The 17,023-nt window shown below is 47.6% G+C and overlaps 1 protein-coding gene across 1 annotated transcript in view; it reads left to right on the top strand.

The window, feature by feature from the left end:
• The window catches only part of CACNG3 (calcium voltage-gated channel auxiliary subunit gamma 3), an 83,845-nt gene extending 71,177 nt beyond the window's left edge, over positions 1–12,668 (top strand). Inside the window, exons 2-4 of the mRNA XM_065892625.1 lie at positions 1,095–1,178; positions 7,023–7,163; positions 11,608–12,668. Coding sequence (XP_065748697.1) covers positions 1,095–1,178; positions 7,023–7,163; positions 11,608–12,119 — 737 coding nt within the window. The 3' untranslated portion in view covers positions 12,120–12,668. The remainder of the gene's footprint in view (positions 1–1,094; positions 1,179–7,022; positions 7,164–11,607) is intronic.
• The last annotated feature ends 4,355 nt before the right edge of the window (positions 12,669–17,023 follow it).

Genomic DNA, 17,023 nt, shown 5'->3' with positions numbered 1-17,023 from the left:
AAGTGCTGGCCATTATCACGAAGTCCCTAGAGCTTTGCGAAAATTATCTCATCTTCATATATGGCCTTATTTAATTCTTATAGTAACTGCTCTAAAATATAAGCCCAGCTACGTGTGAACATAAACCTTGTCCACTGTCCAGGACACCACCTTGCCCCTCACCTCCAGGCCGTCTCTGCCGGCAGAGACAAGAACAATAAGGCATAATTTCATGCTGTGCTGTGGTGAGAGGTTCTGAAATTGTTTGTCATTTATGAGAACTGGCAGAGCCATTAGCTGCCCCAGAGATTGGTTAATTGGCTAGTTAACAAACACCCACAACAAGTTAAGTCAGGCTGACGTCAAAGAAAGAAAAGGAAAGGAAATGCTGACAGTTTCCCCAGGGTGCACCTGCGCAATTCTGTGCCCCTGAAGGAGTGAGCCACACCGCAGAGCACAGCAAGCTGTGGTCCTGGGCGAGGGGAGCGGGGAAGGGGGTGGTCCTGTGTCAGATATGAGCATTATCCAATCAGGGACAGTGGGTTACTCCAGAATGCATGCCCGGAATCCACACCAAGGAGTCAGCAGACCTTGATTGGAATTTTGGCTCTACTAGTTACCCGTATGACTTCAAGCAAAATTCTTATGGCCAGCTGCCTCAAGCTGCCTCATCTGTAAAATGGGAAGATAAATTTATATATATATAATATATATATATATATTATATACATAAGTATATATGAATATATGTGTGTATATATATATTCCATTTCCTTTTCCCCTTTCCCCTCACTAATTGGGAAAAAAAGAAAAAGATAAGACAAGACAGTTCTCATGATGAATCCTTATGCTTCATAGCTCTTTGCCCTTCTAAATAGATCCCAACATCATGCAAAATCTAGGAAGCAGAAAGTTTCCATCTTCGGCTTTATTTTTATTTTCTTTCCTCTACCAATCTCCTTTTTGTGCCCTGAGAAAGATGCTGATGGGCCAACTGAGGCAGAGCCTGCAACAACCATCAAGCATCTTCACTGTGGGGGTGAGGATGTAGGCTGGGCCCCAGGGGCTCTTTCCACCCCTCCCCCGCCAGCTCAGGGCCACGTTTGTTTCCACAGGGGCTTTCCGAGGCGTGTGCAAGAAAATTGATCACTTCCCCGAAGATGCTGACTACGAACAGGACACGGCTGAGTATCTCCTGCGTAAGTTCCCCCTTTGCGGGTCCTCCCGGGGAGGGGTGGGCGAGGAGGGCTGCCCTGAGGTTGTCCAGGTGCCTCTGAGTTTGAGGCTCCCCAATACCCAGCCCCAGAAATGGATATGTGCAAAGAAGCTTCAGGAAAATCTTTTCTACTAGACAGAGACATTCAGGTGGTTCTGACATCTGAATCTCTTTCATTTCAATGAAATAGAAATAGGAAAAAAAAAAAAAAGGGGAGCTGTGTCAAAACTGAAAAGTTCTTTTTAGTCTGCTTAGGAGGAAATCTAAGGATTTTCTTCAACCTGAATACAAGTTTTCACCTTCCCCAGAGGGCTGATTTGAGGTGCTAATGGGCTAAGTGCTAATGGGTGAGGTGCTAATGGGCGAGGTCCTAAGAGGCGAGGCCTGGGAGAATAAAAGCAAACCAAGGTTCACCCCTCTTCAGTTTCAATCTCATTGGGGCAGGACCAGTGTCTCCCCCTAGATTGTCCCAAGGTCAGTAACCCGGATATGACATGGAACTGTCACAAACGCAGCACGTAGGAGGCAACAGTGTGCTGGCTTAGAGCAAGGGCTCTGGATCCTGGTTGACTCGGGTCACGGGTTGCTCCGGTGACGCCCTACTAGCTGGGCTGGACCTGGGCCAGGCTGCTTTACCTCTCATCTCTCACCTTTCTTCGTAGTCAGCAATAAAGATGATAATGTCATCCATCTGACAGGGTCATGAAAATTAAATAAGCTGGTGCACATTGCGCTCCGCCCGGGGCCAACATGTACTCACGAAGCCACACGTGTTGGCTCCCTGCTGGGGCATGGGATGAGCAATGGTCAAGGCCCAGTGGCAGCCACAGGCCTGACATTAATCCAGGCATAGAGAGAACTGGGGATTTAATGTAATTTAGATAGAATTTCTTCAACAGGGAGGTGTGTCAAGTTCACTCAAAAGAAAAGTTCTAAGGCACTGACTAATTTACTATTAGAGAGTGTTAAATGTAACATTTTTTTAAACTGCTGTTATACATAAAAACTTCAGGAAATTGTGCTATTCGGGTTATGCTTGTAACTCGTAGCTCAAGAAGAGTGCTTTTACAATTAAAATCACTGTTAGCTCTACTCATGCTTGCTAGTCTACAGACGAGCAGTGGGTCTAAACATGAGCCTTTAATCGCATAACAATGTAAGTGGTGCGAGGAGTCAATTTGAAAGAAAGTCATTTCTAAGCTAATTTTTTATTTTCGGTACGTGGGCCTCTCACTGTTGTGGCCTCTCCCGTTGCGAAGCACAGTCTCCGGACGCGCAGGCCCAGCGGCCATGGCTCACGGGCCCAGCCACTCCACAGCATGTGGGATCTTCCCGGACCGGGGCACGAACCTGCGTCCCCTGCATCGGCAGGTGGACTCCCAACCACTGCGCCACCAGGGAAGCCCTAAGCTAATTTTTAAAACATATTATTTCTCATTTTTCAGTCCTTATCCCTCTACTAGGATTTACCCAAATGCCAACTAGAACTTACATGAGCAGCTTAAAAGGATTTGATGCGGGAATAGAGGCCACGTTTAGAGAGGTAGCTTGACCAAAGTTTGGGGTAGATTACTTGAACCTCCTTTTGAGGATGACTTTAAAGTCATCTCCAGTGGGGTTTTACCAGAGGGACTGTAGTTTTTGTTTTTCTTTCCTATTGTGATGTTTGCCCTGTTGGGGATTAAACAGAACTGTGACCTCTATTTCACAACTTGCAAAACTGATTTTAATTTCTTCCAAGAGATCCATCGCTTTTCCGACAAAATATATTTCTCCCCTCTCGGAAGGTGGAGGCCCTCACCATCAGCCACAGAACCAAGTGAAGGAGGGACCTTCCTGAGCACATGAATTTCCTGCAGGGAACTTTGGAATCCCCGAGCCAGTCACGTGGCGCCAGGGTCACGTTCCTGCAGGGGTCTCCGGGCCCATCCAGCACTCGTGCTGCCAGTTCCTGTTGTGACCACACCCTGGTCGGGTGGGATTCTGCACATTGATTATTCTATTTCCTCTTTCTCATGTGTGGTTAGGGAGGCTGAAGCTTAAACCTGTAGCAGAAGATTTAATCAGGGACCTTCCTGGTTGTCCCACTGCAGGGGGCCCGGGTTCGATCCCTGGTCGGGGAACTAAGATCCCACAAGCCCCGTGGCACAGCCGGAAAAAAAAACCAAAAACAATCCAGGGTAAACTGAGTTAGGAGAAAATGGCAGCAGGGCATGTCCTGTGTGAGACCGACACCTGTAGCCTCAGTTTATAGAACCTGCTCTTATCTCACTTGTGGGGTAGAGGTGGGATCTGGCCACCAATTGGTTGCCAAGTGGTTCCTCTACCACATGGGAAACAATCATATTCCCATATCTCATAGCCACACATTTCAAATATACACAACCAACACAATTCAGTAGCTTCCAATGTTCAGATCATCTCCTTCGGGCATAATCATACTTTGAAACTAAAAAGAATTTTTTAAAGGTGCTCTCCTTTAATCAATTGAACTCATCACATTGAATATTCGAGCAATTCCCATCAAGTACACAATGCAAATGATCGCTTTAAAGATTTGTGCACGCTTGAAATCACTGGGGACAGACCCACCCCTAATATTTGTGGGTCCTAGGGCCAAGGTTCACATGGAAACCCGTAGGTCATACGTGTAAATATTTAGAAGTTATAAATAAGCTATGGCCACCCAAGATCCCAGCGTCTACTTCCCAGGGATCCCCCCCTTGACCTGGGGGCTAAATGAACCAGGGGGCCAGCCCTCCCTCCTGCAAGCCTGTGTGGGAGCAGGGAAGCACAGAGCAAGCCGGGCCTGGGCCAGGACTGTGACTGACTGGCCTGAAGCTAGGATGGGGACTGATTTAATCACGCTCCCAGGGGTCAGGGCAGCCAGGATTCCTCCCCCTACACCTCACTTCTCCCATCAAGGTTTCTAGGCAGTTTGAAGCCCCTTCCAAAACCTCCCCATTGCAGCAGGGACAGTTACTGGGACCCTGGTCTGCCCAGCCCCATTGGTGGGGGACTTGGGGTGGCCATCCTTAAGCAAAAGCTAGAACTCTTTCATTTTCTTCTCCTCATGAAGAGAACCTCACCCCTGTCTGCTTCCGTCGACCCCTCACCCCCGTTCTCCATCGGCCCTCCCAGGCAATCCCAGTAGGCTAAGTCAGCTACCAAAATTGCAGAAAACTTTTCCCATAAAAACAAACAAACAGGACTTCCCTGGTGGCGCAGTGGTTAAGAATCCACCTGCCAATGCAGAGGACACGGGTTTGAGCCCTGGTCTGGGAAGATCCCACATGCCTCGGAGCAACTAAGCCCGTGCGCCACAACTACTGAGCCCACGTGCCACAACTACAGGGCCCGCGTGCCTAGAGCCCGTGCTCCACAACAAGAGAAGCCACTGCAATAAGAAGTCCACGCGCCGCGAGGAAGAGTAGCCCCCGCTCACCACAACCAGAGAAAGCCCGCGCACAGCAACGAAGACCCAACGCAGCCAAATATATATATATAAATAAATAAATAAAAATGAAAAACAAACAAACAGACAAAAACAGTCCTGGTGTTGTGGAAACCAGTCCCCTGCATTCGGAGTGTGAGCACCGCCACGCAGTAGCAATAGGAAGGGCTGCAGCTGACCCCACAGGAAAACACACAAAAAATGCAGGGACATAAAGCTCTGAACACTGAGCTTTGAACTTCCACGCCAAAGATGAACCAACCACCTTCCTGCTGCCCCACTGCTCACCCTGCACGCGTGCCGGGATTATAAAGATGCCACTGCCGGCTCACCGGCTAAGCACCAGGCATGGCGCTCAACAACGCTTTCTCTCACATCCCACCCCCAGTTCTGTTGGCTTTACCTTCAGGATCTATCCTGAGTCCGACACCTCTCCCCACCAGTCTGCCACCCCAGTCCAAGGCACAGTCAGCTCAGGCCTGGGTTCTTACCATCCTTCAAGAGCCCCACACCTGGCTCCATGCTCTGCTCTCACTAGCTTAAAATTCTTCTTCTTCTTCTTTTTTTAATTTGCTTTTGACGGTCATCCTTTATTTTATTTTTTCTTCCAGTTTTATTGATATATAAGTGACATACAGCACTGTGTAATTTTAAGGTGTACAGCATAATAGTTTGACGTCCATACGTCATGAAATGATTACCACAGTAAGTTTAGTGAACATCCATCACCTCGTACAGATACAACATTAAAGATATAGAAAAAAATGTTTTTTCTTTGTGATGAGGACCCAGGATTTACTCTCTTAATTTTCATATATAACATCCAGCTGTGTTAATTATATTTATCATGTTGTACATTATATCCCTCGTACTTATTCATCTTATAACTGGAAGTTTGTGCCTTTTGACCGCCTTCCTCTAATTCCCCCTCCCCACAGCCCCACCTCTGGTAACCACAAATCTGATCTCTTTTTCTATGAGTCTGTTTGTTTGCTTTTGATGTGTATCTGACGTACAACACAACTACGTTGGTTTCCATTTCACAACATAGTGATTTGGTACCTCTCTACATTTCGAAATGATCACCAGGATAAGTCTGGTTACCATGCCATCCTGAGATTCTTAATACTTCTGGAACAAGAGGCCTTGCATTTTCATTCTGTACAGGGCCCTGCAAATTAGGTAGTGGGTCCTGCCCGTCATCTCTATTAGGATGTAAGCTCCATAACGGCAGGACCTTAGCTCTTTTGTACTTCAATGGACACAGAATTTATCCAACTGATATTCCGGCCCAGGTGTTCCGGGAAATACTCTTATGCTGGCTGGGTAAATACTGGGATCCCCACCTGAAGGTCCCTCTGCCCCAGAACCTTAGGGCCTCTCTGTGATCCAGCAGCTGAAGAGTTAACACATGGGTCTCTAGGACACTGCTGCTCCAGCCCTCAGCCAGCGTCCCCTTCCTCCCCTTAGAAGGGCAGCCTCTGCACCCTTGGGGTGGTTAAACATTTCCACCAGTACCCCAGGACACAGCACAGCACCTGGCATTTGGTAGGTGCCCAAAAATATTGTTGGATGAATAACTAAATTCATTTGTTTATTCAGTGACTAAATGGGTATCAAATGGGCACTGCCAGACTCAGTACTATGCAAATGTAGGCGTGTGCTGGGACAGACTCTGCGTTTCGGTGAACAGCTTGTGATCTAATGGGAGTCCCAGGATGCCCTGTTGGCTATATGATTTGCAGGGGCCAGTGCAAAATGAAAATCCCAGGCTCCTGGTTCAAAACGCAGGCAAAAAAAGCTATCTCTTTTCTTCTGCCATCTCTCTCTCCATCTGTCATGGTGTCTTTTATTTGCTATGAAATGTCACACTCCCTCCGGCACGGGAACACTCAAGGGGTGAGTGCATACCCTTGCAGGTGCCTAGGGCTTTCAGCCAACCCTGGTTCTCCCAGCGCCCATGCCCAGGCCCCCACCACAAGCCAAGGGTGGCAGTGGTCTCTGGTTGGGGTGGGGAAGTGAGCAGCTGAGGGCCCATCCCAAGGAGAACGGGAGGCGGGGAGGTGATGGGGGGTGGGATGCCACGTGAGTAGAGGCTCCAAGCCCAGGGCACATGCTCCACTGACCCATCAGAGTTACTAATAAAACACACATTCAAGATAAAGCTATTAAGAATTTCAGGATGGTGACTAAAGAGCATTAACCTCAAGCACAGGGCCCTGAACGACCGAACTGGTCTCGCACCCACGTTAGATGCAGGCTCTGTCCTTCTGCTCACGGGCTGTCCTCCAACCAGGCACCCCCATGCCCGTGAAGGGGGGGATCCCAGGGCTGACCGGGTGCAGGGGGAACCCTCTCTCTTTCTCTCCGCAGGGGCTGTGAGGGCCTCCAGCGTCTTCCCCATCCTCAGTGTCACGCTGCTGTTCTTTGGCGGGCTCTGCGTGGCAGCCAGCGAGTTCCACCGCAGCAGACACAACGTCATCCTCAGCGCGGGCATCTTTTTTGTCTCTGCAGGTGAGCATCTGGTCTCAGCCCTGAGGGCATCACAGACACCAGACCCAAGGCAGGGCCACCAGGACAAAGCAATGCTATTCAGGGTTCCCTCCAGGGAAGGAACAAGAAAACGTTCAACTTGTGTGTTAAGAATGAGAACCCAAGACTTTAATTAGAACCAAAGATGCTGACATTCTAGCTGAGAATGCACGGAGGGGAGATGAGGAGAAGGTCAGCTTGGAGAGGCGGAGAATGACTAATGAGAGTGTGCATGTATATGTCTGCACATAGTGGGCAGGGGGCAGTATGGTGTGTGTAATGTGTGACCTGAGAGATGGCTTCAGTGTGTTTTAAAGGGGTCCATCTTTCTGTTCATTTGGACATCGTCATACACTATCCCTGGCCCTTTGAGACCTGTGTTTGCTGGTTTAAATGCTGTTCACAGCTCTTCAAGCGCACAAATCCTCAGACTGCTCAAAGCATCTCTGGGAACAAGGTAAAAGTCAGCAGCCCCAGATGCTCTCGGGGAAGACCTTATCATCGATAGCAGCCTTGACCGGAAGGTGGCACAGGGTGGCAAGGAGGACGAGGCAGTCCACAGGAAGAGGTCCTATTTCTGCACCCTCTCTCCTCCCTTCATCTCCATCCCTCCTCCACCCTCCTCATCGTCCTCTCTCCCCTCTGGGTTTCCACTCCACCATCGCTTTACAATCTCTTCCCACCCCACCCCTCAATCAATGCCATCTGGATGAAATGCTTTAGAGACGCAAAGAACAAGGTGAAGGTGGGAGGGAGGGGAGCTTGACTCTTTGGTGATGACCTCCAAACTTTGACCCATAACGGCAGAATATTTACTGGGGTAGAAACAGTGGGGAAGAGTATAAAATGGTGGGTGGGAGGGGCTTACCCTCCTGGATTTGAATTCTGGCTCTACCCGTGGAGCCTTGGGAATGTCACCAAATCCCTATAACTTGGTTTCCTTGACTGTAAAATGGGAAATAATAATAGTACCTATTTTATAGGGTTTTTGGAAGGAGGTTGAACATAAAAATCACAATATTATTTTCTAGCATTGGAAAAGCAACACAATATAGTTCCAAAGTTGGAAGCCCAGCATCCCAGCCTCCTCCAAGATATTGCTCAAGTTTCTTCCCTACTGTTTTCCCTTCTTTGGAATGGGAAAAGTGGATGGCATCCAGCTCTGAGTCTGTGGGAACCAACTCAAGCAACAGACTGGGGGAAAGCCGCCATCTTGTCAGGAGAATAAGATTAGCCCAAAGGTGATGCTCTGTGTGGACAGATGGTAACAGCTGGTAAACCCAGGGACCTGTGTTGCTTTGAGGCACGTTCTAGTTGCTGGTGGCCCCCTCCAGACCTCCTGGGCTCTGACTGACCCAGAGGATGCTGTGTTGTGCTGATATGAGGGTTTCCTAAACAGGGGAAGATCATTATTTTGTCCCCCAAGGGGATTGTTGAGGGAGAGTGTGTCACCAGCAACCTTCTTCTCACAAGGGGTATTGTGAGAGATGGCAGGTAGATTAGACACATGGGAACCGGGGAACATGAGGGGCAGCAGCAAAGCCCTGAGGGGAAGCCAGAAGCTGGGGGGTCTCATCCTAGCTATCCCCCCACCACTGGTCTTCCTGAGGACCCTGAAGAGCCTCAGTTTCTCCAACTACAAAGTGAAAATTTGGGAGGATTCAGCACTCCCTAAGGCTCTTTTATGCTCAGTTATTCTAAGGTTCTGTGGTTTCAGGCAAGCAGCCAACAACCCTTTATTGAGTACCTATTATGTGCCAGGCACTAGGCATTATGCTCAAGACCATGGGCTCTGAAGCCAGGCTGCCTGGTGCAAATCATGGCTCTACCACTTCCCAGCTGGGTAACCTCGGGCAAGTCTCTTAACCACTCTGTGCCCCGGTTTCCTCATCTGAAAAATGGGGATAATAATGGCTCTACCATTTAAGGCTGTTCAGAGAATTAAATAGTTGGTATATGGAAAGAGCCTAGAACTGCATCTAGCCCGCAGTAACTGCTGGATGCATAATAACTGCTACTATATACATTGTACCATTTAATTCTCGTGCTGATGCAATTCAACAAATATGCACAGTGCTCTTGTTTGGGTCAGGCTCTGGGCAAGGAGAGGAGGCCACAGTAGTGAACAAACCTGCCCTTAGGGAGCTTACCGTCTAATGGTTGGGAGAAAGTGATTACCCACTTAACATCTAGTTCTTCCTAAGCTTTTTTACTGAAATCTAAATCCACCCATGGCCAAGAGACAGTCCTGGATTCAAATCCCACCTCTGCCATTTCCCAGCTGTGTTGACTTGGAAGGTTATTTATCTTCTCTGTGTCCCAGTTTCCTCATCTGTAAAAGAGGGTTTTTTTAAGCAGGCCTGTTGCAATGATTAATTGAGTTCATGCACATAAAGACTTTGCACAGTGCCTGGTACATCATAAGTGCCCTAGAAATAAGTGGCAACCCACTTGGCTTGGCCGCTTCCTTTAACCTGGGCTGACATCCGAGCCTCTCCTTGAGCTTCTTTTGTTTTTTTCCCAGCAAGACTTCCTTTCAGGGCTTCTCAAACTTTGCCACCAAAATTTATCTGTGGGCAGAGGAGAGCGAAAACGGGGCCCTGGGAAGTCAGGGGGCATCACCAGAAGCCACCTTCCGTGAGCTGAAATGTCTCTGAAGACTGTCTCCCATTTATACTTAAAAATTCATGTGAATTCTGCTCTCTCCTCATTATATTCATGTTCATTTTAATATAAAAGAATGTGTCTTCCCTACTCATCTTCAAGCCAAATTGACACTCTGGAAAGAGGAGCCGTTTTTCAATCTGTGGCTTCCTGCAGCCTGACACAGGGCTGGCTGCATCAACCCCCATATTAAGAAATAGCTCAGTGATTAGAACTCGCTGCCTACCTGCTGAGGGCCTGCGCTGGGGAAGGCCAAGAGGAGACAGGGGAGAAACAGACTTTGGCCCTGCCCTCTAAGGGGTGAGTCCTAGATGGAATATGGCCAGAGATGGTATTCAAAATATGGATTCCCCTTAATGCATGAGCACCAGCCAATCAGAACGATAGCACTGGAGCAGAGTGGGGGTGGCCCTTGCTATGCCAAGCTTTAACCCTTTGGTTGCTGGACTCCAGGGAGATCTCGGGGACCCCCAGAAAGAGTATGGGGTCTTCAAGGAATGGAGAGGATACTCAGGAGGCCATTGGAAATGGTTATTTACCAACTGGTACTGGGAACTGTAATGAGGAACAGCTTCCATTTAGAACCACCCTACAGGTGGCCCGGATTTGGAGGCAAGGAGACACCAGGTGATGTACCAACCTCCCTGAGTCATTATTGGTATCAAGGCCCGGATGAGACCCTTAAAGCAAAGGACACAAAGAGACATTCTACCTTTGGAGCAATAATGTGAGAGAAGTAGTCACAGATGAGGGCAACCCCCAGGCCCTCAGTTTCTACTGTTTCTTCTTACTACTCCCTAGAGAATCAATTTCTCTCCAAGCGACTAGTCAGCTCTTTCCAGGGCTATTCCGTTGGCACAAGGGGACTCTAAGTCGGCAGACCTTGTCTACTGGGGACGACAGCTTCATGTTCCCCAATTCTTGATGCTTGAACAACAGATAATCTAAAGCATTATCGTATCCTGTGCAGATAAAAAGACTTAGCTACTGCACCTTCCCCATTCGTTCCCCAAACTGCAGCTCCAGACCCATATGTGTCCACTCAGCAACCACATTCCGACTGCCAATAAGCACTTCCAGCCCACCTCCTCTCCTCTAAGCCTATTCTCTCTGCTGCCTCTTATTTTAGCTCAAGATACCATCAACCTCCCCTTCATCCAAGCTAGAACCCTACTAGTAAGTCACTCTCAACTCCGCTGTCAATCACCTTTCATCTCCTGTTGTTCAGGACCCAGCTTAAATGTCACCTTGTCTTCAGAACAAGGGGGTTTACTCATTCTCTCTTTCTCTCTTTGCTCCTGAACCACTTCATATGTGTCTCTGGAAGAACCCTTTACTATATTTTGCTATAATTCCATTTACACGTCAGTTTCTTCTGCTAATGGTGAGGAACTCAAGGGCAGGGATCTGCATCTCGTTCATTTTACCATCATCATGACTTATTGCTGAAGATTAAGCTTTGAGGGAATGAACTGCTTCTAAGGGAAAGTACATACATTCTGAATTCTACGGCACTTGCTGAAAGAGTAAGGTGAATTCTTTAGCTGAATGCTTCCCACCCAGAATGGAGCGGCAGAATTCTTCATTTCCCGAGAGACAGACCCTGTAAGAAGAGCTCAGCAGCTGGATTTCCTGGCCATAAATCCATTCCGCTCTCTCCCTGTTGACTCCACATTTTTTTTTAAATAGATATTTCCAGCCTAAAAGTGACAGTTACCTCTGAGGTTTATAAAGGATGTATTTTTCTTTCCCCTTCTCTTAGGGTTAAGCAACATCATTGGCATCATAGTTTATATATCAGCCAATGCTGGAGACCCCGGGCAGCGTGACTCCAAAAAGAGCTACTCCTATGGCTGGTCCTTTTATTTCGGAGCCTTCTCTTTCATCATCGCGGAAATTGTAGGAGTAGTCGCTGTGCACATCTATATAGAAAAACATCAGCAGTTACGTGCCAAATCCCACTCGGAGCTCCTGAAGAAATCTACCTTTGCTCGCCTTCCACCCTACAGGTATAGATTCCGGAGGCGGTCAAGTTCCCGCTCCACAGAGCCCAGATCCCGAGACCTGTCCCCCATCAGCAAAGGCTTCCACACCATCCCCTCCACTGACATCTCAATGTTCACCCTTTCCCGGGACCCCTCAAAGATCACCATGGGGACCCTCCTCAACTCCGACCGGGACCATGCTTTTCTACAGTTCCACAATTCCACGCCCAAAGAGTTCAAAGAGTCGTTGCATAATAATCCGGCCAACAGGCGCACCACGCCCGTCTGAACTGACTTCTGCCCTCTGCCCTCCACCCCAGCACAGCCTGGTGGGAAGTGGACAGAGGTGTCTCTGAGGTTGCATGGCATGGTCCTCGTGATGGTATTACTTTTTACAAAGACTGAAACCAAATGGACTCAGCCCTCTCCCACAGTTCGCCCCTCTCCCTCCAGGTCCTAACCCCTCTGTCCCTCCCCGACTTTTCAAGCCAATCCCATGACGTCTCTCTCTGTGTATCTGTGCCAGATGTTTTCCTTTCTTCCTTCTTTACTGGAAGGACCTCCACATTCTTCCCTCCTTGGAAGAGGACTTCACTCAAAGTCACGGGTGGTGGCTGGTGGGGGGGGGCGGGGGGATCTCCGAATCCCCAGACTTGTGCATAGTTGTCCCCATTGTCCACTCCAAATCCTCAGGACACCAACGGCCCAGGTGGCCCTGAGGGAGGCATTCACCTTTCTGTGTTAGAAAAACATGCCCAGAAATCAAAGATGTCAGAGCCCTGAAGCAGCTACTGTAATAAGCACTCACGTATTAAAGGTTTTGCCTTGTCGTAACCAACAGAGCTGGGGTGCTTTGTTTCTTCTGGGTAATCCCTGCACAAATTTACAAATTCATTTGCCCTGCCCTCAAACTGCCTCATGTATGTGTTGGAAGCTGAGCTTTGCTCATCCACACTCTAGCCACTAGGAAGGATCCTCCTTTACCTCTGGAGGCCAGCAGGGTGCTCCTACCAGTGTCAGAGTCTGTGTGTCTCTCACCTAAATCCCGGGAAGCTACTGGGGGCAAGCATGTGTTCAAAAATCTGGCTCTGGCACCCAGTAGCTCTAGGACCTTGGGAAAACCCACCCGACCTTCAAACCTCAGTCTCCTCATCTGTAAAATGGAGCATGGTACAGTATTCTCCTCCACAGAGTTGTGAGGCTTAAATAAAACTTCATGTGTAAAGTGATTAGCGCACTGCAAATAATCAATATGTATATTTTTTAAGTTTTGGATGAATTCTGGGTAGAGTGAGCATTATCTGAGTTTGGGCTGCCATAACAAATACTATAGATCAGGGTGGCTTAAACAATAGGTATTTATTTCTAACAGTTCTGGAGGCTGGGAAGTTTAAGATCAGGGTGCCAGCAGATATGGTTCTGCTCTCTTCCTGACTTGCAGACAGCTGCCTTCTCACTGTGTCCTCACTTGGCAGAGCCACTAACTCCATCACGAGGGCCCCACCCTCATGACCTCATCTAACCTAATTACCTCCCAAAGGCCCCATCTCCAAATATCACCACATCAAGGGTTAGGGCTTCGATAAGTGAATTTGGATGGTGGGGAGGGACCCCATTCAGTCCACAGCAAGCATGACTGCAGGAAGATAGAAGCCAAATGGGAGCTATTCTTTTTTGGGGGGAAGGGTGTACTTTGCCCAGGCTCTGAGAGGCATGGGGGCAGGGGGGTAGAAATTGGAAGGACATTTGGATATTTTGAAAAATTGATATCAGAAAGCATGAGAAGGGCTTCCCTGGTGAGTCAGTGGTTAAGAATCTGCCTGCCAATGCAAGGGACATGGGTTCATGCCCTGGCCTGGGAAGATCCCACATGCTGCAGAGCAACTAAGCCCATGTACCACAACTACTGAGCCTGAGCTCTAGAGCCCACAAGCCACAACTACTGAGCCCACGTGTCACAACTACTGAAGCCCGCGTGCCTAGAGCCCGTGCTCCACAACAAGAGAAGCCATGACAATGAGAAACCCGTGCACCACAACAAAGAGTAGCCCCCGCTCGTTGCAACTAGAGAAAGCCCGCGCACAGCAACAAAGACCCAACACAGCCAAAAATGAATGAATAAATAAATAAATAAATAAAAGCATGAGAAATGGATGTCACCTCTGCCCACAGTGACTCCTGGGGTGCTTATGGCACACGCCAGCTCGTCACACCTCCAAGGAGCTTCCCACTTCTGGGGTTCAGTCAGCTCAAGGGGGCAGAGTTATGGTCATAGGAGCTCATGCTTACCTGACACTGTTGGTACCTGGTTGTGTTCTACAGCCTTACACATATTGTACCATTTCATCCTCTAGAAATATCCCCATTTTACCAAGGAGGAAACTGAGGCCAGAGAGGGTATGTGATTGCCCACACTTCATCCCTGCTACAACCTCGAAGTCCTGGGAAGCCTGTCATGTGCCTGCACTCACACCCTCGGTGAATTTTATTGTAAAGCGCAGACTAGTAACAATTTGTTTTGTTTGACACTTGTGAATCATTGTATGCAAATTACACCCATACATCAAATTACCTCAATGAATCCTTAAGACAACCCCACATGTAGTAGGAATTATTATCCGCATTTTGGCAGGTGAGGAAATAGAGGCTCAAGAAGAGTATCTTAGGGGCTGGTGAACAGAGCCAGCGTTTAGAGGCAAGCCTCTGCTTCCTAATTTGACTGATTTCCTCCCTCTGCCAGCATTTCCCAAATCTCAGTCATCTGAGTTCAACCGTTGCAAAGTGTTTCACATCCACATACCACATTAACCATTATTTATTTGATGTTTCTCTTTAAATTGACTCATTTTTTACTTCAATAAATACATCTCGAAAGTGAACTTTATATCACTACTGTAAAAAAGAAAACTGGAATTGCTTGCCGTAAGCAAATGGTAACTGGGAAAATAAATACAGTAAAAACAACACAATCACACCATACTCTAGCTGCTGCCTGTTCTAAGCCGAAGGCCAGCTGCCTGCTCTTTGTAAAAAGGATATAACCAAAACGTTAGAAAGATTAGTTAAGATACGCTGGCACCGAAGATGCTTGCTTTGGCTTAATCAGGAGAACCAGAAAGGGGAAAACCTTCTCACTAATACTTCTCTCTAATATTGCAGTTGTGTGTCACATCAAGTTATCTCACCCCACACTTTGGGAAAAGTGGCTCCAGGCACCCTTGGAGAGGGAAGGATCTGGGAGATGGAGTAAATAGGTGATGAATACTCTGAAGGGGAAGAAGCAACCTGCAGCCCTGGGAACTACGAGTTTGTCAAAAACAAGGCATCTGGGGAGTTGATCGGGGACGGGGAGAAAGGTCCCAGGGGCTTAACTAGCTGGGTGTCTGCTCTGGAGACCCAGTACGGAGCCTTCTGCAAAGGCCAGAGAGAAGGAGGAGGAAAGCAGGCACCTGACGCTTGGAAGGACCCCCGCACCTCTAGGTCTGCTCCCTGCAAGGTTTTGGTGCATGGGCCGTCAGAGTGCCTTTGCCTGAAGACTGATCAGCTGGACCCAGCTGGCTGACATCAAATAAATATTCATACCAACACTCGTGGTTCACAGCCAGGACCCCAGGCAATCCTGGTCATCCAAACCCCCGTGAAGAGTATTCACATTCACTAGGCTCCCACTGTGTGCGCCAAGCAATGTGCCAGGAACTTCTCTTATTTTGTCTCATTAATCCTAAAATTCGAGGTAGGTACTATTGTTAACCCATTGGATAGATGTTGAAACTTGCAAAGAGAAAGCAAAGCAGGTACTCCAACCTAATTCCAAAGCCTAGGCAATAGCCACTCACTAATCATCTCTGGTCACACTTCTCAAATCTCTTGCTCCATCGCTGAGTTCCCAACCTCCTTCTCCCCACAATGCAGCTCCCTTTCCCAGCCCACTCATTTCTGGACCAGCAGCGTCCTACGGCCAATCTCAAGACAAGAACCTTGGGGTTTCTCTTTTATACTTCTCTATTCTGCGGCCCCAAGAGCTGATCTTTAGCCAAGTTCTTCTCTACCTTTCGAGAGGGCATAACATTCAAGTAAGCAAACTCTGCAGCTGCACTGCCCAGATTTGAATCCCAACTTTGCATTTATCAGCCATGAGAACTTTCACAAGATAATCTCCCTGTGCCTCAACTTCCCCAGCTGTAAAATGGACACAAAAATAGCCCTCACTCCATAGGTTTGTGGTGAGGATTCAATGAGCTTATTTTCCTAAAGCATTTGGAACTGTACTTGAAACACAATAATCACCATATAGATGTTAGCTATTATTATTTAATACTGTTCACAGATTTACGTTTTTCCTCCTGGACCCTTTCCCTCTTGTTTTCCAGATTGTGTTGACACTCTTCTGCTCTAATCAAGCCAGTGTCCACATACTTATTCCCAATTCTTTAGCTTTGTCAATGAGTATTATCCCTGCCTGCAATGTTTTCCCTTGTCCTCTCCAAATTCTTGTCCATTCTTCAAGGCCAAGATTAAGCCTCATCCCTTCCATGAAGTCTGTAGTGATTTCTCGGGCCACATAATCTCTCACTTCGTGGCATTCATTCATTCACTCACTCATTCATTCATTCATCTAGCACTTATTACTGAGTACCTACTATGTGTCAGAAACAACCATAATCCCCACAGATATGACTACTGCCCTCACGGAACTCCCAGTCCAGTACTAAACAAGTAGTAAAGTCCTAAACAAGTAAACGTACACATCAACATCATTTACAACTGCGATCTGTGTCATAAAGGGAAGGTAGAGAGTAAAAAGTACACAGGCATGTAAACAGAGGGCTCTAATTTTGATGGAGAGTCAAGGAACAGGAGTTGGCATTTACAGTTATACCTAAAGGTAGAGCTAACATTAGCCAAATAAAAGAGGGACACATGGAGGGAGAAAAAACCCAAGCGTGTGCAAAGGCCCTGAGACTGGAAAGACCCCTCCTCCAAAAAAGTCAGTAAAGCTGGAGCACATACAGGAAGAGTAGCATCAGATGAGACTAAAAGAAAAGCTGGATCCAGACGATGTCAAATTACAGGCATGTTAAAGGTCTTGAATTTTGATCCTAAATACATTCAGAAGCCATTTAAGAGTTTTAATTAGGGATACATTAGAGACAATCTAATATGTATTTTCAGAAATTTTATATGACAGGTACC

The sequence above is a fragment of the Phocoena phocoena genome, chromosome 15 (genome assembly GCF_963924675.1).
Source record: "Phocoena phocoena chromosome 15, mPhoPho1.1, whole genome shotgun sequence".
Classification (NCBI taxonomy): domain Eukaryota; kingdom Metazoa; phylum Chordata; class Mammalia; order Artiodactyla; family Phocoenidae; genus Phocoena; species Phocoena phocoena.
The sequence above is the reverse complement of the archived record's forward strand: the minus strand, read 5'-3'. Positions and strand labels throughout refer to the sequence as shown.